The sequence below is a fragment of the Physella acuta genome, unplaced genomic scaffold (genome assembly GCF_028476545.2).
Source record: "Physella acuta isolate Inbredline_101_S28 unplaced genomic scaffold, ASM2847654v3 ptg000769l, whole genome shotgun sequence".
In the NCBI taxonomy this organism is placed as follows: domain Eukaryota; kingdom Metazoa; phylum Mollusca; class Gastropoda; family Physidae; genus Physella; species Physella acuta.
Window position 1 is genome coordinate 615,223 of NW_026732287.1, and position 26,449 is coordinate 641,671.

The following is a 26,449-nucleotide window of genomic DNA, read 5'->3' on the forward strand; positions in this document are numbered from 1 at the left end:
AAAAATTGTAGGCGTAGATTTTTTTTTTTTTTTTTTTTTTTTTTGCAGACGCACAAGAAGAACAAACAACCACCCTTCCCACCCCTCCCCCGTCATGTAGAATGGCCTCACTATATACCAATTTAACAATACTGCACACACAACACCAGAAGATGTGCACCAAACTCTGGCCTAGAGCGGTCTGTCGTCAGACGTAACGTGACGTGATGTGGCGTGATGTGACGTAACGTGATGGTGCTACAGTAACCAGACGACAAATTACTCGACGTGTGGCTTGGAAAAAATTAACAGAACGTGGAGAAAAAAAAACTCACTCACACATTAAAGACGTGGTTGGTAAACAACGTTCCCATCAGCGCCAAATTACCCTTGACCTTTGGACAGCCACGTTACATAACTCTAGCCGAACATTTTGCAAGAGTGGCTCCCCTTGGTTTCCCGGACAGGGATTTCCGATTAGGCGAGGCCCCATGAAGATTTCCGATCAAGGGGAGAGAATTCGCTAACCTTTATACGCAGAAGAGTTGCAGTTTGCATTCCGATGCTATTGATTGATGAGGGTGGGGCCGACACATGAGGGTGGGGCCGACAGTCTAGCCCGTAGATCGTATCAATTCGTTTGATTTTAAATCCCACTTTTCCTATTTTAAATCCCACTTTCCCAGAAAGTCTATAAAAGCTATTCAGGAAATGAAAACCTGACGTCATCGGCCATCTAGTAAATAGATCTGTCTCTTAAAATAAAAGATGTTTGGTTTCAGCGTCGATTGACATTTCGGCGACCTCTTCTAATTTGGGAAAACGTGACTTCGTGGGATGGTGCTAGATCTTCTTTTCGGTGACCACAGGTTTTTAGAACTCTCTAGAATTGTCTCTAGTCTGGGATGAAACTAGTTTTTATGAGCGAAGTGTGAGTTAAGAAAATACAGGGCTACCCCAACATACCCCACAGCTACCCAACATACACCACAGCTACAGCACCAAACCACATCAACCACCACTAGTTCCGCCATCACCCAACACCACAAACACAACAACCGAAACCACCACAATCACCACCATTTCCTGGACCACAACTACCACTACAACCACCACCATCACTACCAGCGGCGACACCAACCAACCCCAGGTCTAGCTATCACCCAACAAAAGGAAAAAATGTTCGATAACCTTTCCTAAAATCTAGGTTATTGCCCTTGTTATTCAAGTTCAAAGTTGTCAATCAGGTTCGCTAATGAAAACCGGAAATGCGCATCGTGTTCGTTTACTCGCCTCGTTCGCGCACTAAAGCGCACCGGATGGAATCTTCCGTGTGTAGTAGCACCACAGAACTCAAGCCCTGAAATCTGTCAATATGGGATTGTTTCTCTTAACTCGGCTTTGTACTAAACAATTAACTCATGTCTGGAAGGGGGGAATTAACCCTCGGCTAGACAAGGGAATTAACCCTTGGCTAGACACGGGAATTAAACCTCGGCTAGACAAGGGAATTAACCCTCGGCTAGACAAGGGAATTAACCCTCGGCTAGACAAGGGAATTAACCCTCGGCTAGACAAGGGAGTTAACCCTTGGCTAGACACGGGAATTAAACCTCGGCTAGACAAGGGAAATAAACCTCGGCTAGACAAGGGAATTAAACCTCGGCTAGACAAGGGAGTTAACCGACAACTTAAGATCAGCGGCTGGGGCTAGCACTACATAATAGAGCTTCCGACCACCACCACCCCCCCCCCCCCCCCACCGTAACTCTAGCATCAGTTTATCTTATGTCTCAATGACCACAGCATCGTGCATCTTTCTGTCAGACACAGCCTCAGGTTTGTTGCTAAAGCTGACAAAGATGAATCTTCATCATCAATAATTCTTAAACTATCATCAATAATTCTTATATTTAAACTATCATCAATAATTCTTATATTTAAACTATCATCAATATTTCTTATAGTTAAACTAGGAGTATTGTGTTATACACAGACATCGCCTCGCATGATGTATATTCAAATGTGTGTTGCGCCATGTATTGTAATTAACATTTTAGACAGGTTTAGCCTTCTATTTTAAGTCTTTACAAATACATTTGTAATTTACGAACGAACGGTTTAATTCTACAGCTTACAATAGTGTTACAAGGTAACAAAAAAACACAACTTATTTATGGGATCTGCTGTGCTAGATTAAGCAAAACTATCGTTTTATGTTTGGTAATGACATCATAATGTAGCAAATATAGCCAGCCAGTGCAAGCCCTAGCCAGAACGCCGGGTTTACTAAAAATGCTGATCACACGTGACAGGATATACTGATCACACGTGACAGGAAGTCGACAGACAACCGACAGCTCTGTGACGTCTCAATATCACGTGATCTTGATATGTACTATCACGTGAGTTAAATCCTTTGCACCTTAGCTCAAGCAGCTAAATCGAGAGCAATATTTTCAGTGCCATTACCGGAATGTTGAACTAAACCCCGGGACTTTAAGGACACCCCGTCTGGGATTTGAAAATCGTGTAACCTCGTGGCATTATGAAATAGTTTTTAAACTTATGTGCAAGTTTTATGTTAGCTTGATTGGCTTGACTAATTAGCATCCCAGGTAGACACTAATTAGTGGGGCTGAAAGCAGGACAATTAAAAGTTCCATCCTGCCAGTTTAAGATGTCGGTTCATTGACCGCGTTTAACCGGTTCTTACCTCCGGCTGTTTTATAACCTGAGCTACCATTTGACCTAACAACAACCTGTGGGCGACATTCACACCCGCTGAATTTTGGAATCTTTTTCTCGTTTACTTTGTCCTGGCGATAACTTTTAATCTTTACAGTGACACAACATTTGTTCTTAGTCAATTTTGTTACTGAAAATGTACTGCAAATTGTATTTTGCATTTTTGTAATCTGATTTATCGAAATGTTTCCCATTCGACAAGATACGATTACAGTAGTTCAATTTCCTTGCTAAATTTTCAAGATATTTAGCAAAATCTTTTTTTCTTGATCATCTAATCTATGTTTTTCAACAAGCCTTTGATGCGGAAAAATATTTCCTTTGATGCGAAATGAATAAATCAGATGAATGTGACGTTTCCTTTGAGTAGGTTGTAAACATTTCTGTCGACATAAAGCACTAAATGATTGCTGTCTGTCTGTTTTGTCTCATGTTCTCATGAATGCCCCGACTTAACAGAAATTTGAAATCAATTTGACGAGGGTAATCTACAGGAACATAAGCGCCAGTAAACAGGTAGGCGCGTAGTTACCATGGCAACAGACGAGGATGATTTCAACATTTGTGAATGGTGACGTTTGGAATAATTCTTGCGCCGCGGTGGCACAGCGTCACGATATAAGATGTCATCACTTCCGGTGTGGCTGATACGTCACAGGATGTAGTTTTATACAACGCCACGCTTTTGGGCATGTTATTGTTGGTAGATGTCGACGCTATCTAGAGATTCTATCAGGCATCTATTCGCGGGGGGGGGGGGGTATACCCCCCCCCCACGAGGTGGAATTTAAATAGAAAATGTATACTTTTACCAGTGTCCGCCCCACCCCCGGAAATTTTAGCCCTCTTGAAAATATCAAGCGCCCCACCCCCCGGAGAAAAAAGTATGAAAGAAACGCTCGTCTGCACATCATGCTGTCTACATCTGTAAATCTACACGGCTGTGTACGGCTGTAAATCTACACGGCTGTCTACATCTGTAAATCTACACGGCTGTGTACGGCTGTAAATCTACACGGCTGTCTACAGCTGTAAATCTACACGGCTGTCTACATGTGAAACTTGACACAGATGAAAGGTTTCTGCTCTCTACCCTGAGGCACTTACACTTACAGCAGGTAATTAGTTTTTGTTTTCACATGAGTTCTCGGTGCAAAGTCTTGTTGGTGGGGAGGGGGGGCACTGGTTTATGGCACAAAGGTAGGGCATTCAGTAGGGCACTCAGTAGGGCATTGAGTAGGGCATTGAGTAGGGCATTCAGTAGGGCATTCAGTAGGGCATTCAGTAGGACATTTAGGCAGAACACAAAAACAACACACACATACTTGTTGGATACACAGGTAGGACACTCATAGTACACAAGAGCACAAAAACAACACACACAAAATGTGTATGTTATGTCCCCTTTTATAGGGAGGTCATTGATACGGTTACTAACTACAATAAATATATGACCTATGTATAATGTATGTTCATTTTCAATATTGAGTGCCCAGATTTTTTTAGTCCTATTTTTTAGTTTATATTTTTCAGTTTCGAATTATTATTTTTTTAGATTGGTGTGATTTGTAACTATAATCAAAGACTTTTTTTACAAGCTTTTATTTAACTTTTAACCTCTGTCAGACAGACAGGCAGGCAGAAAGACAGAGAGACAGACAGGCAGGCAGGCAGGCAGGCAGACAGGCAGGCAGGCAGGCAGGCAGGCAGGCAGACAGACAGACAGACAGGCAGACAGGCAGGCAGGCAGGCAGGCAGGCAGGCAGGCAGGCAGACAGACAGACAGACAGACAGACAGACAGACAGACAGACAGACAGACAGACAGACAGACAGACAGACAGACAGACAGACAGACAGACAGACAGACAGACAGACAGACAGACAGACAGACAGACAGACAGACAGACAGACAGACAGACAGACAGACAGACAGACAGACAGACAGACAGACAGACAGACAGACAGACAGACAGACAGACAGACAGACAGACAGACAGACAGACAGACAGACAGACAGACAGACAGACAGACAGACAGACAGACAGAAAGACAGACAGACAGACAGACAGACAGACAGACAGACAGACAGATCGTTTGATCAGGTCTGTGAGTTGAGGGCGCTAGTATCACAAAATTATGTGAGCGAGAGACAGCAAATTTGTTGCTTGTTTTTTTTATTGGCGAGACCTTTAGATTTCAGCTGTTGAAATTTATTTTAATCGACTCGACGATACAGTAGACAAGACGACGTGACCATCTGCTGACGTGAACATTAGATGACGTGAACTTAAGCTGACGTGAACATCAGCCTCTCTGTTTTCTTTCATTTTTTATTTTAAAAGAAAAGCGCAGTTTTATGTTTCATCCAATCCATGTTTTTCTCAAATAACCAACAAAATGGCGTTTGAAGGAGAGACAAATTATTACGTATCCGGTGAATAAAAACAAAACAAAGAAGAAGCTCCTGATTGTACAGAAGAAAAAAATGCTAAAGTTCGTTGAAGCCCATCACGTGGTTCCCGTCAAGATTGCACGTGACCAGTTAATTCACGCTCAGGTCGACTCTTTGAATATTAGATTGGATTTTTTTCCCTAATTTGATTTAGATTTATTTTCACTTTTCTTTTTATTCCAATGGAAACCAAGAACGGCAAGCTAACGAGGTGTGACAGACAGCTACACCAAGTTTGACAAGACCGTATTGAACGTCTCTAGTTTTTACACTAGAAGGAAGAGTGTAGTATTCTATCTGATATAAAAATAGTTCATAATGTGCTGTACAAGATGTTGTTTTTTCTGTTGCTTGCATTTGATGAAAAAAGTGTAAAACATAAACTTGATAAAACATTCATGTTGATAGTTCGCGTGTTATGGTAAACTATTGTAGCTCTATCTTGTTACATAACACTGGGGGGCAGTGTTTCTTCCAGACTTTTTTTTCTCCGGGGGTGCACTTGAAATTTCAAGGGGGGTGGCGGGCGGGCTAAAGTTTCCGGGGGGGGGGGGGCGGTATACTGTCAAAAAGTTTATAATTCCTATATAAATTCCATTTCGTTCGGGGGGGGGGGGGGAGGGGCGGTAGACTCCTTTCGGGGTGGCTCCCCCTCCCCCCCCCCCCCCCGAACAGGTGCCAAGAAGAAACTCTGCTGGGGGGGGGGTTGACTACAGGTAAATCCCTAGTGCAGGCCATGTTTTCGTCGTCTGCACTTTGGCGCCTTACAAAGACATACATACGAACTCCCTCACTCACACACAAAAGATATATATATATATATATATATATATATATATATATATATATATATATATATATATATATATATATATATATACACTTTCACACATACATAGATATACATTACCTACTACACAACCAGACTCAACCACACTCAACCACATACAACCACACACAACCACACACAACCACACACAACCACACACTACCACACACAACCACACTCAACCACACACAACCACACACAACCACACACAACCACACACTACCACACACAACCACACTCAACCACACACAACCACACACAACCACACACAACCACACTCAACCACACACAACCACATACAACCACACACGACCTCCACCAACCTAGTCCAGCCCCGCCATGACGTCAAGAGGTCAATGACTGCTCCAGTTCTACTCCCCGACCAGACGACACAAGTCATCGGTCAGACGATTACTTTGACAAACCGATTACAGCAGACACGAAAATCAAAGACAAATTGGAACACTTTAATTTCACGAGTTTCGCGATAATCAATGGACCCATTATTGTCTAACACAGACACAAGTAATTTGTTTAGTGACTCGTCCAACAATCTGTGTTGTATGACTTGCTCATCCAACAAACTGTTGTGTATGACTGATCGTCAATAATATTGAATTATAAATCAACGACAAAAATTGATTAAAGTTAACAATACAAAAGACAGAGTATAAAGACTTAATTCTCACAAATATTTGTGTAGTTTATTCACAATCTTCAATATAAGCAAAAGAAATATGTACATTTATTAACGCGAGTCAACACAAATTGCATTAGCATAAGTGAAACAAAACATGATCCATTATAAATAATTAAAAAAACAGCTCTAATTAGTTAAAAAAATATTAAAGTTAGAAACATAAAACCAAAACAAATTACACAATTATTTTTTAATGTTTGTTATTTCATCCGTTAGCTTTAATTCTACATAATCCAACATGTTTATCAAATTTATAAAAAATAATAAGTTACTAGTCAGCGACATCAGTTTATAAAAGTCAATTTAACATCGTGATATACATACATATATACATACCGTTACTAACACATGACCTCCCTGCACTAGATTATCTTCCCGCCCTCTGGTTTAAGAAATGGTTTCCAGAGTTCTGCTAGATAATGTCGTCTGCTCCTGGTGGGATTGGACCAATCAAGGCCGTGCTATCAGGTCATGTGATCTGACCAAACAACACGGTGAAATATGAGAGTTTCTACGTCACACCACGGCCTGATGACGTCACACCACGGCCTGCTGACGTCACACCACGGCCTGCTGACGTCAGAGCTAATGCACCAAGGGACACTTCCGGAAGTTGGCGTTGACGTCACAGCTCTGCAGACAGCGGTTGTAGAAGTGTCCGGGCAGGCAGCGGCACTCGATGGCGAAGAAGCCGGTGTAGCAGAGCAGGTAGAAGGTGGCCCGGCTCCCCGGCTTGCCGCGTGTGGCTGGGCACGTGACTGCTCGAGAGAATAATTGGGTCAGCAATTAGCTTAATGAATTGATAGATACTTAATCGAAAGTTATTGTAGCTCGGGTCGTTTTGTTATGCTTGGATCAAGTTAGTGTCAGAATTTAAATGATTCGTCAAAAATAACGCATCAAAATACCCGGACTTTCTTCATCGAGCCTGTTTGGTCAACACTACTATGTTTATCTGGCACATCATATTTATCTGGCATGTGTGGCTGTTGCCCTAACATTATATAGTGCAATTGTTTTCCAGAAAAAATGCGCACTTAAAAAGTGCAAATAGCAGCTTTGGGAGCTAGGAAAAATTTTCGAATTTATCTCTGGACAGAAATGTCTCTTTGAGTATTTTCTATGTGCGTAATTTTCTGTATGTGATTTCTTCTATGCGCAAATTTCTGTTTTCAAAATGTTCTGTTGCACATTTGTGCGCATTTTTCTTTTAATCATTCCTTGAGTTGATTGGTTCTAGTTTACTTGTATTTCATACAATTTGTATCTATCTAGCAACAGATTAATATTTTTTTTTCACCTTTACAAATACATTTTACAAGCAGCAACGTCTTTTAATTATATCGATTTTTTTTCCTTTTCCAAATTTTGCCTGAACTTTTAAATATTTTCTAACAAGATGTGTCAGAGAGTAATAAGACAGACAGCTATCCACACAACTAAAGTGTGAAATGGCCATGGTTCTCAATGTCTCGTAGGGTTGTCATAGCAACGTGTGAAACTCAACAGCTTTGTAGAAAACTACTTCCTGTTTCAATCAATGTGTTCTTTAACATTCGTTTGTATACAAAACATTTTTTTAAGGAATTCAATAAAATCCGTTTGTATACAAACATTTTTTAAGGAATTCAATAACATCCGTTTGTATACAAACATTTTTTAAAGGAATTCAATAAAATCCGCTTGTATACAAAGCATTTTTTCTTGCTTATATAATGAGCTTAAGTCCAAATAAAACTTCATACAATTTCCAGTCCTGATTATAATGTACCTACCAATAAGTCACCTAATTTTCTGGCTTCCTGGGTCAGTCTCATTCTATGACAGCCACATATCAACATTTTATTTAATGACAAATTGTGTCGCTATACAGGCAGGCCAGGGTAAACAAAAACTAAATTTTATTTAAAAGTTAACAACTTCCTGCTCTGCTTGATTGGAAACATCAGAAATAATTGAAAGACATCAGAAATAGCCGGTATAATAAAAAATAATTGAAAGACATCAGAAAAAGTTTTCCGAGGTCAGCCCAAACCTAATTTTCTAAAAAAAAAATATGTCAAACTGATTATGTCAGGTACACCAGGCTATTTATAGAAAGCTGGACATGGACAATGTCAAGAGTTCATTAATCACTGCGGACGTGAAGGGGTTAATTTTAGACTCTCATCGAAAGGCCAAGAGTGACCAGAGGGGAGATAATTCGATTTCTACCAGACGATATACGTTCTTATCTGCCCCTGACCACTGATGAACTCACAGAGCAGAGGAAAATGAAACGGGACAAAATCTGATTCTAGAATATTCTAGATCTTCCGGGGCGATTTCAGCGTCCTAGTACATCCAACTTTCAGTGGACTCATCCAGTTCAACTGGATTGGATGGAGTTATCCTGTGACCTCTGCCCTTTAACTCACCGGAAATAGTCGGATCAAATCTAAAAGTTAATCGAAAACTTGATCTAATTTTGGATACGAGAATAGTTTACTCTTACGTGCGATTCGGCAAGGCTTTTAATGGGGCTTGATTTAAACCACCTCTTACATAAATAGATGCACTTTCATTGGGAAAACTAATATATATATATATATATATATATATATATATATATATATATATATATATATATATATATATATATATATATATATAGTGTGTGTGTGTGTGTGTCTGTTATCATTGTTGAGCTAAGTGTGAAATGTGATGACGCCATTACGACAGTGTTGGACTGCGATGTAAAGACATGGATGTAATGACAGCGATGTAATTACAGCTATGTAATTACATGGATGTAATGACATGAATGTAATGGCAGTGATGTAATGACAGCGATGTAATGACAGCTATGTAATTACATGGATGTAATGACATGAATGTAATGGCAGTGATGTAATGACAGCGATGTAATGACAGCAATGTAATGACAGCAGGTGTAATGACCAGCTAATGTAGGTGTACTCTAGACCAGAAAATTCTATATTTGAAACAATGACTGTACGCCTCATGAACTAAAAACGTCCATTTTAAATTAGATTCGGTCAGCTGAAGGATCACATTTCTTACTTGACCAGAACAATAGACTGTTGTGTTCATTAACTGGATCAAAACATTGAAGGGGGGGGGGGGGGAGGTTGGGGATTGGGGGGGGGAGGGGTCCAATGGAGGGATCTGACAAAAGTACTGGCACTTTTAGAGAAGAGAAAAGTTGATTTGTTAATCAGCTTTTGTTTGTCTCACAAGTCACGTGGCAACAGTGAACACACAAACTGTCCGTCAGATGTCAGTCAGATGTCAGTTAGATGTCACTCAGATGTCACTCAGATGTCAGTCAGATGTCAGTCAGATGTCAGTCAGATGTCAGTCAGATGTCAGTCAGATGTCAGTCAGATGTCAGTCAGATGTCAGTCAGATGTCAGTCAGATGTCAGTCAGATGTCAGTCAGATGTCAGTCAGATGTCAGTCAGATGTCAGTCAGATGTCAGTCAGATGTCAGTCAGATGTCAGTCAGATGTCAGTCAGATGTCAGTCAGATGTCAGTCAGATGTCAGTCAGATGTCAGTCAGATGTCAGTCAGATGTCAGTCAGATGTCAGTCAGATGTCAGTCAGATGTCAGTCAGATGTCAGTCAGATGTCAGTCAGATGTCAGTCAGATGTCACTCAGATGTCACTCAGATGTCACTCAGATGTCACTCAGATGTCAGTGACATGTTCCTCTCGTCAGCTGACAGTGATCCCAATGACCTTTATGGACATTTGTCATCTACCTGTTACATGTCTACTATGCAGTCGTCAAGATGGCGACCACCAAATAAAAACATCTGCCCCCTCCCACCCCCCCCCCCCCCCCCTCGTCCCCCCACCCCCATGCACTGCTGGTGGAAGCTAACACCGCTAGAATTCCGGACAAAAAATCTGGCTAAACACAAATTTCTTAAACCAGCGACACTTTCAAGAGATAACTCCCCTCCTCCTTTTCCCACCCCCCTCCTCCCCCCCTCCACACACACACACACACACACACAGCGCCCTGAGCCTACAATTTACCGAGGTCTGCGGATGTGATTTTCAAATGACAACAATTTGACAATTCCCTTAAACCACGTGATTAAGTTTTGACAAAATACAGCGGAAGCTGGGCAGACGTAGAGTCCGCCAAGTTGGAAGGGGTCAGGGGTCATTAGCCAAAGTGACGTTAAGATACAAGATGGCGGCCAACTTTAAAACAGGATGAGAGAAATGGGATTTGATGTCATGCCGTATGGGATGTCTATTCTTAATCCGACTTTTTATCTAATTATTTTATCTCATTACTTGAACTAATAACTAAAGCTATTTAATCATAAAAAATATTTCCAACGTGAACGGCATTCTTCCTCAACCATTTTTAATGAGTAAAATTAAATTGATTATGTTTCATATTTTTGTTACAGTAGTCTTTAACCGACTCCCTAATATAATTTTTTAAATCATATAATAGAATCTTAAGATCTTTAAAGTGGTTCTATTTTAAGCTTTAACATGACATTAATTAAGTGATTATTAATTAGATTTCACTAAAAATCATCTGACAAACCAGGTTACTCACGAGCTGAACCGATGTTCTCCGAGATTTTACATTGGTTGTATTCTCTACTGGTTCCCGTGTCGATGTCATCCTGAACTCCGTCCATGTTGAAGGTCGAGGTCGCGTCCTTAGCCAAACCTTTGCTGTAAGCAAGGTCAAAGTTCGTGTTGTCATCAGGGATGTCAAGGTCGTCTAGATCGATGTTCCCGAGCACCAGGATGACGCCCTCTGTGGTGGTTGTGGGTCTGGTGGTGGTGGTGGTGCGTTCGGTTGATGTGCTGTTGTAGGCTGGTGGTGTAGTGGATGCTGTGGCCAGCTTGGGGTTCCGTGTGCCGGAGGATGTGGGTGTGGTGGTGGTGAACCGAGACCGAGGCAGCCCCTGTGTGCTGGGGAATTTAAATTTTAAGTTTTTAATCGTCCGCCATTTTTTATGACGTCAGCTGAGACAATAAAAGTTAAAAATCGTCGAGAGTTGTTTTGTTGGGGCTCCTGTCGCAGTATGAGCTCACAAGTTAGTTTTGTGGACTCTAATTATAATTCATTTATTTTAAAATTGTGGTGTAATAGGGTTGTGTGGTGAGTGGTGTGTAGTGTTGTGTGTATTGAGAATGTAGTGTGTGGTGTTGTGTAGTGTTGTGTAGTTGTGTAGAGTGTAGGTGTTGAGAGAGAGAGGGCACGAGATTATTTAGAGTGATAGTGATATACATACACTATATATATATATATATATATATATATATATATATATATATATATATATATATATATATATATATATATATATATATATAGTTAGAGAGAGAGAGTCTGAGAAATGTAGAGTCAGAAGGATACCACTGAGCAGGGTAACGGGTGGTGGGGGTAGGTGAGTGCAGACGACCGATAACCTGATGTGTGCAGACGTGACCAGATTAAAGAAATGTTCCCGCCAGAATCTTCCAGAAAGTCACGTGGAAAAATCGATTCTCTTCATATCAGAAAAACGGTCAGTTTTTATGGCTCTAAAATATGGCTGGAGTCATGCAACCCTCGAGGACGTGAGGGGGTCAAGGTCATCCAATGACTGTCATGTCTCGTAGCTTTACAGGTTTTGTTCCTGCAAGGGTTATGACCTATCAAGACCTTCTGAGACCTTTCGAAATAAATGTTAACAAAACTTGAGACCTAAGACCTTTCGAAATAAATGTTAACAAAACTTGAGACCTAAGACCTTTTGAAAATAAATGTTAACAAAACTTGAGACCTGAGACCTTTCGAAATAAATGTTAACAAAACTTGAGACCTAAGACCTTTCGAAATAAATGTTAACAAAACTTGAGACCTAAGACCTTTTGAAAATAAATGTTAACAAAACTTGAGACCTAAGACCTTTTGAAATACATGTTAACAAAACTTGAGACCTGAGACCTTTCGAAATAAATGTTAACAAAACTTGAGACCTAAGACCTTTTGAAATACATGTTAACAAAACTTGAGACCTGAGACCTTTTGAAATAAATGTTAACAAAACTTGAGACCTGAGACCTTTCGAAATAAATGTTAACAAAACTTGAGACCTGAGACCTTTCAAAATAAATGTTAACAAAACTTGAGACCTAAGACCTTTTGAAATACATGTTAACAAAACTTGAGTCCTGAGACCTTTTGAAATAAATGTTAACATAACTTGAGACCTGAGACCTTTTGAAATAAATGTTAACATAACTTGAGACCTGAGACCTGAGACCTTTTAAAATAAATGTTTACAAAACTCTGTGACACGATCACCACTGTGACGCCTATATTAGTTTTAAAGAGCGCCCTACAATAGGGACACGGTGGGCCACTACATTCGATGACTAAAACGAACTAGGGGACCAGAGTTTCTTTCAGACTTTTTTCTCCGATGGCGTGGGGGAGGGGAGGTATTCAGAGAGATCGCCAAGGCGTCTGCCTTACAATTGGTTAGGTTAGGTTAGGTTAGGTTAGGTTAGGTTAGGTTAGGTTAGGTTTGGTTAGGTTAGGTTAGGTTAGGTTAGGTTAGGTTAGGTTAGGTTAGGTTAGGTTAGTTAGGTTAGGTTAGTTAGGTTAGGTTAGGTTAGGTTAGGTTAGGTTAGGTTAGGTTAGGTTAGGTTAGGTTAGGTTAGGTTAGGTTAGGTTAGGTTAGGTTAGGTTAGGATAGGTTAGGTTAGGTTAGGTTAGGTTAGGTTAGGTTAGGTTAGGTTAGGTTAGGTTAGGTTAGGTTAGGTTAGGTTAGGTTAGGTTAGGTTAGGTTAGGTTAGGTTAGGTTAGGTTAGGTTAGGTTAGGTTAGGTTAGGTTAGGTTAGGTTAGGTTAGGTGAGGTGAGGTGAGGTGAGGTTAGGTTAGATAACCTCCCTGTTAATTACCACTCACTCATAGCGTTATAAGAGCACGCTCTATGGCTTCTGATAGAGTGTGTGAACAAACCCGCGCCCCAGCAACTGTAGCACCCACGCTGATTACACTTATTTAACTCACTTCGAGAAAACAAGGACATACGTCTTAAGATACACGATTTATACCGCGTTAAGGAAACCTTAATACAATGACGTGTAGGACTAGACAGCAGCAACGAGCTACCAACCTTTGAGTTATCTGCCCATGAGTTTCACAGTTATCGCTCTTTATTATTAGCTTTAGAGTTATTGTTCTTTATCATTAGCTTTAGGTTTATTGTTCATTATCATTACCTTTAAAGTTATTGTTCTTTATTATTGATTTTTTAAATCCCAACATAGTAACATTTGTATCTATTAATAGAAAAACGCTACAGGCTTTCTATTAATGTTATTCCTCTTTCGGCGTGCTGATTCTATAAATAGACTACAAGCTCCTAAAATAACTTACAAACTCACAACTTGTCATTTATTCCACAAGTTTGCAAAAATATTTGGGTAAAAATGTTGCGAAACATTCTTTTAGTTATGTAAGTTGGCTAACACTTAGACCAAAGATGGGTTGAGTGTGTGAACCTTTTAAAGCTTTCCATTATATTGCCATCATAACCTCAGTCATATAACCTCAGTCATATAACCTCAGTCATATAACCTCAGTCATGTGACCTCAGTCACATGACCTCAGTCACATAACCTCAGTCATATGGCCTCAGTCACATAACCTCAGTCACATAACCTCAGTCACATGACCTCAGTCATATGGCCTCAGTCACATAACCTCAGTCACATAACCTCAGTCACATAACCTCAGTCATATGGCCTCAGTCACATAACCTCAGTCATATGACCTCAGTCACATAACCTCAGTCATATGACCTCAGTCACATGACCTCAGTCACATAACCTCAGTCACATGACCTCAGTCACATGACCTCAGTCGCATGACCTCAGTCACATGACCTCAGTCACATGACCTCAGTCATATGACCTCAGTCACATAACCTCAGTCACATAACCTCAGTCACATAACCTCAGTCACATAACCTCAGTCATATGGCGTCAGTCATTTGGCCTCAGTCATATGGCCTCAGTCACATAACCTCAGTCACATGACCTCAGTCATATGACCTCAGTCCCATAACCTCAGTCCCATAACCTCAGTCCCAAATGACCTTAGTCACATAACCTCAGTCACATGACCTCAGTCACATAACCTCAGTCATATGACCTCAGTCCCACATGACCTCAGTCACATGACCTCAGTCACATAACCTCAGTCACATGACCTCAGTCATATGACCTCAGTCACATGACCTCAGTCACATAACCTCAGTCATATGGCCTCAGTCACATAACCTCAGTCACATAACCTCAGTCACATGACCTCAGTCACATAACCTCAGTCACATAACCTCAGTCACATAACCTCAGTCACATAACCTCAGTCACATAACCTCAGTCACATAACCTCAGTCACATAACCTCAGTCACATAACCTCAGTCACATGACCTCAGTCACATAACCTCAGTCACATAACCTCAGTCACATGACCTCAGTCACATGACCTCAGTCACATGACCTCAGTCACATAACCTCAGTCACATAACCTCAGTCACACAGCCTCAAATAAATATCCGGATTTTTTTTAAAATTTCAAGCAAGTGAAAAAATCTCTTAAATAATATTTTAATTTAACCGATTCTGTATGAAATCTATATTCTTAAAAACCAGCATCATTGACTGTCATACATTAAAAACTATGGCCCGTGATATTTTAATGTGACTGACATCATAAATCGTGTAATAAATTAGAAATTAAGAAAAACTATCCTTAAATAACGGCACCAAGAGGAAAAGCCGGTTTTTCCCAAGGAAACGAAAAGCCAGTAATTTACTGTGATTTACCTCCCTTGTTGTGAAACAATTCTAGACCTCGTGTCCTTAACCTCTGCCACGCCCTTGAACTCTGTCTCATTTTTTTTTTAAATATTCTGGAACATTCTAGCCGTGAAAGAGATAATTACTATCAGTAAACAAGGGATGACGCGAGGTCGAGGTGACCCAATAAAGTCACGATCTTAAAAAGTGGAAACGGTTTTAAAGGACGAAATACGAACAATATCTGCCATGTTGTCTTCAGGTGGGTTGAAAAGTTGCGAAAATTGTTTCGTTTATAGTGCGCCAGAAACGGTGCACAAAAAGTTGTCGCTAAAGTGGGAGCACTTTTATCGTCAGTAGATCTCTTCACGGCGATTATTTCTTTAGAAATTAGGTCATGTTTTGTAAATAAAGATCTGCTGTTTACAGTAATAAGCTTGATAGGCAACTGTAACGTCAGGGGTGTTGCCGATGGTCAGGGGTGTTGCCGATGGGTGGGGCATACATAAGTAAATGTGATGCATTTTTATCACAAGACTTTAATTTCTACCATATTACGCAGACGATGGCGAGTTTAACAGAGGTGAGACAATGGTGACTCTAACATAGGTGAGACAATGGTGACTCTAACATAGGTGAGACAATGGTGAGTTTACCAGAGGTGAGACAATGGTGAGTTTACCAGAGGTGAGACAATGGTGAGTTTACCAGAGGTGAGACAATGGTAACTCTAACATAGGTGAGACAATGGTGAGTATAACAGTGGTCAAACAACAGTTAAGTTTAATTTTTCTTTAACAAACCCAAGAAAACCTGAACAACATCTAAACAGCATGGGAGAAAACTCTGGGACAAAAGTGCAATCGTGACAGCTGAGCTGATTGCCGGACTTGGATTTAGATTCCGTTAACACTAATTAACTAATTAACATCGGAAAAACCAAAACGAAACCGGAAGTTACCTTTTTCATATCGTACGTTTGGGAACATCTTTGTCAGTGTCGTGATTGTGATTGGTGCTTTAGTTGTCATTCTTGTTGTCAACAATAAAATCAATGCTCAAGGAACATTGAATAAAGAACAATGAATAAGGAACATTGAATAAAGAAAAATTAATAAGGAACATTGAATAAAGAGCAATAAATAAAGAACATTGAATAAAGAGCAATGAATAAGGAACATTGAAAGAGGAGTTTTAATAAATAAAAAAGAAACTGTCTAATTTTTCAAAAGAAATACGATCACATAGACATAAAATTTATAGAGAAATACAACCCTCGAAATCTTGTTGAGTTACCAATAATTTGATGCTTTTTTAAGTCAACCGTTTGCTACAAATAATCTGTCTGCTTTTTTAAGTCAACATTTTCTGTGTAAAATTGTTTTTGTTTTATATTTTTAAAAATACGTATGAAACTTGACCACGTAGCCTATTTTCTGTATTGTGTTTTCACACAAATTTGACAAAAATTAAGTCAGAAAATTTCGTAATGCTAATTATCCAAAGAAGTCAAATTACCACTAGATATTTAATACATAACAGAAAATTAAATTAAACGATTTTTTCAATTATGTTACCATGTAAATAATTGATTAACCGAATTGAAAATATTGTCTTACATAGGAGGATAATAGGATTGGTCTATTCATTTTTTTCCACCTTTTCCACCTTGCAAATAAATTTCAAATTTTCACAAAAACTACTTAATTAAAGTGATTTTTGTGACCAGCTTGTAAACATTGAAAAAAGAAAAAAAAATTAATTAATTAAGATCGATTTACGTTCTTGTCTGCACTGTTTGTAATCTGTGGCGTTTTTTTTTTCAAGGTTGGTCAACAAATATCTCGGTGAAGGGTTTTAGTGACGTCACTTGACCTCAAAATCTAGCACTAGTTCCCGCACATTCTAGCACTAGTTCCCTCACATTCTAGCACTAGTTCCCTCTCATTCTAGCACTAGTTCCCTCACATTCTAGCACTAGTTCCCTCACATTCTAGCATTAGTTCCCTCAAATTACAAAAATTGCTTAAGTTGTGAAAAACAAATTTTAGGAGTAATTTGTGATTATATTTCTGATTTAAAAAATAATGTGAAAGACAGACGACTGACAGACGACTGACAGACGACTGACAGACGACTGACAGATGACTGACGGATGACAGCAGGTTTCATGTAAGCGAATGTATCAATATACAAACTTTCCTGAAAGTTTTTGAGCGCATCACAAACTGGACTGATTCGTGAAATAAGTTCCAGAAAAAAAAAACGATATTAAAATCGTAAAAGATGTATTGAGTTACATTTTTAATCTAAATGGATGTCTGTCTTAGAGGCGGAAGCTGGGTGGGGTAGGGGGGACGGAGGGGTTGGGGTGATTAACTCAGGAATTCGAAGGTTGGTAAACAATAGGTTGGGTTTAGTAAAAAACTGGACGAGGTAAACACAAGACGTTTTATGTTGCACGGATCAAACAACAAAACGTTGACATTTGTGTACTTAGGTTTGTTGTATACTGACTGGGTTTTTTACAAGCTTTTATTTAGCTCGCAACGTCTGTTTGTTTGTGGGTTTCTGGCAAAACTTGTGACTCAATTTTGACCCACTTCTAATGTAACGACTTCGTTCCGATTCTTCTGATACATTCCACTTCGATTACAATACAAGTTTATCTATTTGTTAATTTAATTAGATGCTTAATAAGTCATTATAAATCAATCACACGGTTTCGAAACTATGGGGGAGATAACAAAATTAAATCACTTGATATATTAATATATTCAATAACAGAAGGGGAGATAACTTGCTAGACGCGATCACCCTAACAGTCTGGCGAGCTGTGGTACAGATGAATGTTTACAATCGTAGAGCTGGTCGATCTAGTGAAGGCTATTAGGGGCAGATAATATAGTTTTTAAACGATTTGAAACTAAGGGGATGTAGTAAGATAAAATAAACCGGGAGTGATCTCCCCTAAACTTTCTCGAATATTCTAATATAAAATTACGAGGGACATAGACAATATTTGTTATCCATTTTTAATTACTTAAACTTTTTATAATAGAATAGAATCTCGTAAAAAAAGAATTGCACACCAAGTGAAAAGTTTCCCTTTCAAACCTGACGGTCTATGGGGCCAAGTGAAGTAGGGTTCACTTGTTTCTGTGACCTCGGCATATGAAGAGATAGTGTGGTCGACATTATGCCCAGCCGCCTTTACTTTCCCTAACAGGAGTTAGGTACCCATCAGAGTTGGGTGGACTCATGGACGGTCTACTGACTTGAACCCGGATTCGAACTCGAGACTAACGGGTTAGCAGTCCAGCTCTCTACCGCTAGACCACTCTGTCCCACACCAAGTGAACGCTTAATAAAATGTGCATAAAAGTGCGGGATATTATTAGTACTTTATAAATTTACCTGCGTTTTTTTTTTTTGAGAAATCGGAAATAGCGTAAATTAGTACTTTTGGTCAACGGAAATTACTCAAAATTTGACAGAAGGTAGAGAATTAGTTCTTTTACTTACGTGTGAAATTTCATGCATCTATCTAAAATAGTACGCAACTTATAGGCTTTTGAAAAATTCAAAGTAGAAAAAGTACCACTTCCGGTTATAGGAAATCGCTCAAAAGTTGATACGGATCTACGATTTTGATAAAATACTTATATATGAAATTTCATCAACCTAGCTGTAACGGTACTCAAATTATCGTGTTTACACACAGACACATAGACAGACACACAGACATACGGACAAGATTGCAAAATTATGTTTTTCCGTATCAGTGAGGTGTGAAACGTCGAGCTTTGTAAAAATCTCGATTTTTTTTTTTTTTTTGCACGATTACAAGACTTTCTCTATACGAAAAAGGAAAAAACCTATCCTTCACTACATCATTTTTCTTAAAGATATATTTTTAAGTTATTGCTTCATGTACTATTTAATTATCACACAAATTATTACTTAAAGCGATTATTTTAAGCTAGTCACTGAATCATTGCAATGTATTAACAGTATGGCTATGTTGCTACGACATAAATAATGCGTTTTTTTTTTTATTAAAAAAAATTGTGCTTATATTAATAAAGCCGAAGTGTAAAATCAAACTTTCAAGTTGATATTTGAAACTAAGTTTCATATTATTTAGCTCTGAATTTTCATTCAAATCTTCGGGAAGTAATTTTATCCACAAATTTAATCTTCGGTAAAAACAATCGCCACATCAAATTTAACTAGCTATGTAAAGTGCATGATTCTGAATCCCCCCCCCCCCCAAATGTACAGGTAGCTGACCCAAATGCACAGGTAGTTGACCCAAATGTACAGGTAGCTGACCCAAATGTACAGGTAGCTGACCCAAATGTACAGGTAGCTGACCCAAATGTACAGGTAGCTGACCCAAATGTACAGGTAGCTGACCCAAATGTACAGGTAGCTGACCCAAATGTACAGGTAGCTGACCCAAATGCACAGGTAGTTGACCCAAATGTACAGGTAGCTGACCCAAATGTACAGGTAGCTGACCCAAATGTACAGGTAGCTGACCCAAGTAGCTGACCCAAATGTACAGGTAGCTGACCCAAGTAGCTGACCCAAATGTACAGGTAGCTGACCCAAATGTACAGGTAGCTGACCCAAGTAGCTGACCCAAATGTACAGGTAGCTGACCCAAATGCACAGGTAGTTGACCCAAATGTACAGGTAGTTGACCCAAATGTACAGGTAGCTGACCCAAATGCACAGGTAGTTGACCCAAATGTCTGACCCAAATGTACAGGTAGCTGACCCAAATGTACAGGTAGCTGACCCAAATGTACAGGTAGCTGACCCAAATATACAGGTAGCTGACCCAAATGTACAGGTAGCTAACCCAAATGTACAGGTAGCTGACCCAAATGTACAGGTAGCTGACCCAAATGTACAGGTAGCTGACCCAAGTAGCTGACCCAAACGTACAGGTAGCTGACCCAAGTAGCTGACCCAAATGTACAGGTAGCTGACCCAAATGTACAGGTAGCTGACCCAAGTAGCTGACCCAAATGTACAGGTAGCTGACCCAAGTAGCTGACCCAAATGTACAGGTAGCTGACCCAAGTAGCTGACCCAAATGTACAGGTAGCTGACCCAAGTAGCTGACCCAAATGTACAGGTAGCTGACCCAAATGTACAGGTAGCTGACCCAAATGTACAGGTAGCTGACCCAAATGCACAGGTAGTTGACCCAAATGTACAGGTAGCTGACCCAAATGTACAGGTAGCTGACCCAAATGTACAGGTAGCTGACCCAAATGTACAGGTAGCTGACCCAAGTGTACAGGTTGCTGACCCAAGTAGTTGAACCACTACATGAACATATCAGGACTTGTACCTATGATACACGACCTTGCAGTTGTTTACCTGTTGTATCGTCATCCCTCCACCATATTTTCTCTGCCCTTCTGTAACTGATTTTCTCGTGCTTTCTTCAACCCCCCCCCTTTTTTTGTATCAGTCACGTGACCCACCCATTGATTGAATAACTCCACGTCTGGCACTAATCTCCGGGAACTTTCAGATGGCTCTCTGGGCCGAACTTGTTTACCAGTGCATATGTCTCGTTTTTACAAGCTGCACAATCTGACAGGCCACGCCCATCTAAAAGTGCAACCTCATACACCAACCATGTTTACTTTTCATGTGCAGCATATTGGTTGGGGGGGAGGTAATTGGGTTGTCGCGTGTTTGGAGGTCATCTGAATCCAGGTCAGTTTGATGGGATTAAAACGTCATCATCTTTTTGTTTAGTCTAGAGGCTGGGTGTATTCCATGTACAGCCATATGACACCATACAGCCATACCATACAGCCATACCACACCATACAGCCATACCACACCATACAGCCATACCACACCATACAGCCATACTACACCATACAGCCATACCACACCATACAGCCATACCACACCATACAGCCATACCAAACAGCCATACAACAAACAGCCATACAACATACAGCCATACCACAACATACAGCCATACCAAACAGCCATACAACAAACAGCCATACAACATACAGCCATACCACAACATACAGCCATACCAAACAGCCATACAACAAACAGCCATACAACATACAGCCATACCACACCATACAGCCATACCACACCATACAGCCATACCACACCATACAGCCATACCACACCATACAGCCATACCACACCATACAGCCATACCACACCATACAGCCATACCACACCATACAGCCATACCAAACAGCCATACAATAAACAGCCATACAACATACAGCCATACCACAACATACAGCCATACCACACCATACAGCCATACCACACCATACAGCCATACCACACCACACAGCGATACAACATACAGCCATACCACACCGTACAGCCATACCACACCACACAACGATACAACATACAGCCATACCACACCGTACAGCCATACCATACCATACAGCCATACCACACCATACAGCCATACCACACCATACAGCCATACCACACCATACAGCCATACCACACCATACAGCCATACCACAACATACAGCCATACAACATACAGCCATACAACATACAGCCATACCACACCATACAGCCATACCACACGATACAGCCATACCACACCATACACCCATACAACATACACCCATACCACACCATACAGCCATACCACACCATAGAGCCATATGACAACATACACCCATACAACATACAGCCATACAACATACAGCCATACCACATGATACAACATACATCTATTCAACACACACGACACCCCACACTTGTTGTTACACTCCACACATACACAAACATAAACATAAAGAGAAAATACCTCCCATTCCAACGATATAATAAAACCCACACAAAACACCCCCCCCCCCCAACACACACACACACAGAGACAAACAAAAGCACACAAACCCATACATTTACTCACTCACACACATTCAAATATGTACACATTAACGAAGTAAATTGAATCAACGACAGGCAGTTCTAAATTGTCAATAAGAATTTTAAAAGAAATTAATCTAATCTGGCGTAAAAAAAAATACATAGAAAGGTGCTGGAAGCTTCTACTCGGTAATTGAGTTCATGTACGTGTACACAGTAAATATTAGTATATATATATATATATATATATATATATATATATATATATATATATATATATATATATATATATATATCATACAGTCTCGAACATTACCATCCTCTACTCAGTTTACGCCCCCCCCCCCCCCCCCCATCCACCCACCCGCCCCAAGTTTTCAATGATCATCACTTACTTATCTGCCACCTACCCACCCCTTGCCAATGTCGCGCACATCTGAATGAAATATCGACCTCTATAATTTCGCCAAATTAAACAAATTGCTGTGCGCAGAACTTTGCGTATCGTCTAACCCATCGACCTAGGTAATGACAGACCTCGACCAACTGACTTCACCTGATGTTTGGTCCATCCGTCTCAGAAGTTACGCCATTTTTCTATCGATTCACGTCGTTAGCAAGGTGATGTTTTGCTGACGTAAGCTTTATCCTGGTCTAGACCAGTGACTCTCAAACTGTTGGATCAGGGTCATCTAAACGTCACTTTATATCTGTCTCAAGTGGACGGCCATTTGACAAGTCAATAAAAAAATGTTATAAAAAAAGCTGTTAAATGCACTAAATAATTTATACAATAAATAAAACAAACTTATTTTATTTAATAAAATCATTAGTCGATAAAACATGTTACAGGTTGTTGATACTTCCCTTTTCTTTAAAAACTCAATAATCTTTTAATTACATTTTAATGACTAATCTAATGACTAATTAGATTAAAAGTTGAGATTATTGCATTGTCATTGGAGACGAAAGTTGAAACGCAATCGCTGCATTAAAAGTGGGTTCAAGTTAAGATTTGCCATATTCCCAAAAACAATCAAACATGCAGACATTGTAAACTGAATACAAACTTAAAACAAATCAAGTGGTATCAAACTTGTGTGGAGGCCCATGTCGAAATCAATAGGTCTTGTGAGATAGACTGGAAGCTATCAGGAGTTCTAGAACTTAGACTGGAATCTATCAGCAGTTCTAGAACTTAGACTGGAATCTATCAGCAGTTAGACTGGAATCTATCAGCAGTTAGACTGGAATCTATCAGCAGTTAGACTGGAATCTATCAGCAGTTCTAGAACTTAGACTGGAATCTATCAGCAGTTAGACTGGAATCTATCAGCAGTTAGACTGGAATCTATCAGCAGTTCTAGAACTTAGACTGGAATCTATCAGCAGTTAGACTGGAATCTATCAGCAGTTCTAGAACTTAGACTGGAATCTATTAGCAGTTCTAGAATTTAGACTGAAATCTATAAGCAGTTCTAGAACTTAGACTGGAATCTATCAGCAGTTCTAGAACTTAGACTGGAATCTATCAGCAGTTCTAGAACTTAGACTGGAATCTATCAGCAGTTCTAGAACTTAGACTGGAATCTATCAGCAGTTCTAGAACTTAGACTGGAATCTATCAGCAGTTCTAGAACTTAGACTGGAATCTATCACCAGTTCTAGAACTTAGACTGGAATCTATTAGCAGTTCTAGAACTTAGACTGGAATCTATTAGCAGTTCTAGAACTTAGACTGGAATCTATTAGCAGTTCTAGAACTTAGACTGGAATCTATCCCCCACCAGTTCTAGAACCTTTAATCCCGCCATGATTGAAGGCTTGCCTGATGAAAAATGTAAATACATTTGAGCCGCTAATTTCAGTCTAGCAGGCCAATGCCACGTGACATGTCCTGTAAATGACACTGTCACATGGGTCAATGTCAGGTGTTACACACGATTAGGGTGGGGTTTTAAGTAGAGCAGGGATGTGGGTCATCGGGGTCGGGGATGGTCAGAGACGGTCGGGCGGCGTGAAGAAGAGGGGGGGGGGGGGATGCGTGGAAATTCGATTGTCTAATCAGTGGAATATTCAGGTGAGAGATTGTCAGGGATTTCAAAGATGTTGAGGTAAAAGTGATGTTTGAACATCAAGATGTTGAGGTAAAAGTGATGTTTGAACATCAAGATGTTGAGGTAAAAGTGATGTTTGAACATCAAGATGTTGAGGTAAAAGTGATGTTTGAACATCAAGATGTTGAGGTAAAAGTGATGTTTGAACATCAAGATTTTGAGGTAAGTGATGTTTGAACATCAAGATTTGGAGGTAAGTGATGTTTGAACATCAAGATTTTGAGGTAAGTGATGTTTGAACATCAAGATTTTGAGGTAAGTGATGGTTGAACATCGAGATAAGATGTTGAGGTAAGTAATGGCGATGTTTGAACATCAAGATGTTGAGATAAGTAATGTTTGAACATCGACATAAGATGTTGAGGTGATGGTGATGTTTGAACATCACACTTCTACAGATGTAAAAGTGTCAATGACACACTGATAAATATTACGGCAGGTAAATGACACACAAGTGAATGACACAGGTATCTGGGATGTGTTCAGGTATCTATGGTATACGTACGTTACGCAATCAAAGATTTAAATCATTTTTCCGTGTAAATAAATCAATATGTAAAAACAAGCAATCAGATCCAATTTTCCCGTGGGTCAGCCTGACCTTGTGAGATTTTATTTCCCCCAGGCCCCACGTGCCAGATGTGACTCGGCCAATTTGTCCAGACATCTCGCGCTGTGTCAGTGACCGATAACTCGGCACATTCAGTTTTATGCGAGCATTGTCTCCCCTGGACATTAGTCTCCCCTTAGATGGGCGTCACAAAGTTTGAAAGTAAAACACAAATTATCTCCCTTGGTTGACGTTTCAGCGACAACTAGTCATTTAAGGGGAGGCGACGGCTGGAACATTGGCCAGAATTGATGGCCAGGTGCTCAGATTTGATGGCCAGGTGCTCAGGTTTGATGGCCAGGTGCTGATGGCCAGGTGCTGATGGCAAGGTGCTGATGGCCAGGTGCTCAGATTTGATGGCCAGGTGCTTAGATTTGATGGCCAGGTGCTTAGATTTGATGGCCAGGTGCTCAGGTTTGATGGCCAGGTGTTTAGATTTGATGACCAGGTGCTGATGGCCAGGTGCTGATGGCCAGGTGCTGATGGCCAGGTGCTGATGGCCAGGTGCTGATGGCCAGGTGTTTAGATTTGATGGCCAGGTGCTGATGGCCAGGTGCTGATGGCCAGGTGCTCAGGTTTGATGGCCAGGTGCTCAGGTTTGATGGTTGGGTGCTCAGATTTGATGGCCAGGTGCTTAGGTTTGATGGCCAGATTTGATGGGCAGGTGCTCAGATTCACGAGAAACAAAGACACGCTGTTAAAACGTAACACGATACCCTGTGAGACGGTTACAACATCTCTAGCCACTGTGACACACAGACCCAGCAACCTACAGCCGGGGATGACGTCACCACCAGTAGCGTAGCGGGGGGGGGGGGGGGGGGGCGGGGGACACAATGGGTTGGAAAAATAAATTGAAAGGTTTTGAGGGGGGTGCAAATCGAAAGTTTGAGGGGGGGGGGGGGTGCAAATCGAAATCTTGAGGGGGGTGCAAATCGAAAAGTTTGTTCCCGGGCGCCGGGAAGGGTCGCTACGCCTCTGGTCACCACACTGAATTAAATTGATCAACAGAACTCTTGTTGCCTTTTACTTAAAACAGTTGTTTATATTTTTATCGTGTTCCTCCTATGATAAAAAAGGTTCATACATTTAATAGCTAATACTATCTGTGTGTTTTTTATTAATTTTTGTATTAATTATTTTCACTGTAAACTCAAAGTATGTAAACCATCACAACCCTCAACCAACAACCATCAACCCACACCACCACATTTGACCACACGATAACCACACCTCTAGAGGCCACCGATATTTAGGTCGATGACGTCATGAAACT

At 40.3% G+C, this 26,449-nt stretch overlaps 1 protein-coding gene across 1 annotated transcript; it reads right to left on the reverse strand.

The window, feature by feature from the left end:
- Positions 1–7,056: 7,056 nt before the first annotated feature.
- LOC131950518 (uncharacterized) lies at positions 7,057–13,651 on the reverse strand. Its single transcript, XM_059312709.1, has 3 exons — positions 13,641–13,651; positions 11,296–11,660; positions 7,057–7,467 (listed from the first exon to the last, which is right to left on the reverse strand). Exons 1-3 carry the CDS (start codon positions 13,649–13,651, stop codon positions 7,295–7,297), a joined length of 549 nt encoding a protein of 182 aa, XP_059168692.1. The 3' UTR covers positions 7,057–7,294.
- Between the last annotated feature and the right edge of the window lie 12,798 nt (positions 13,652–26,449).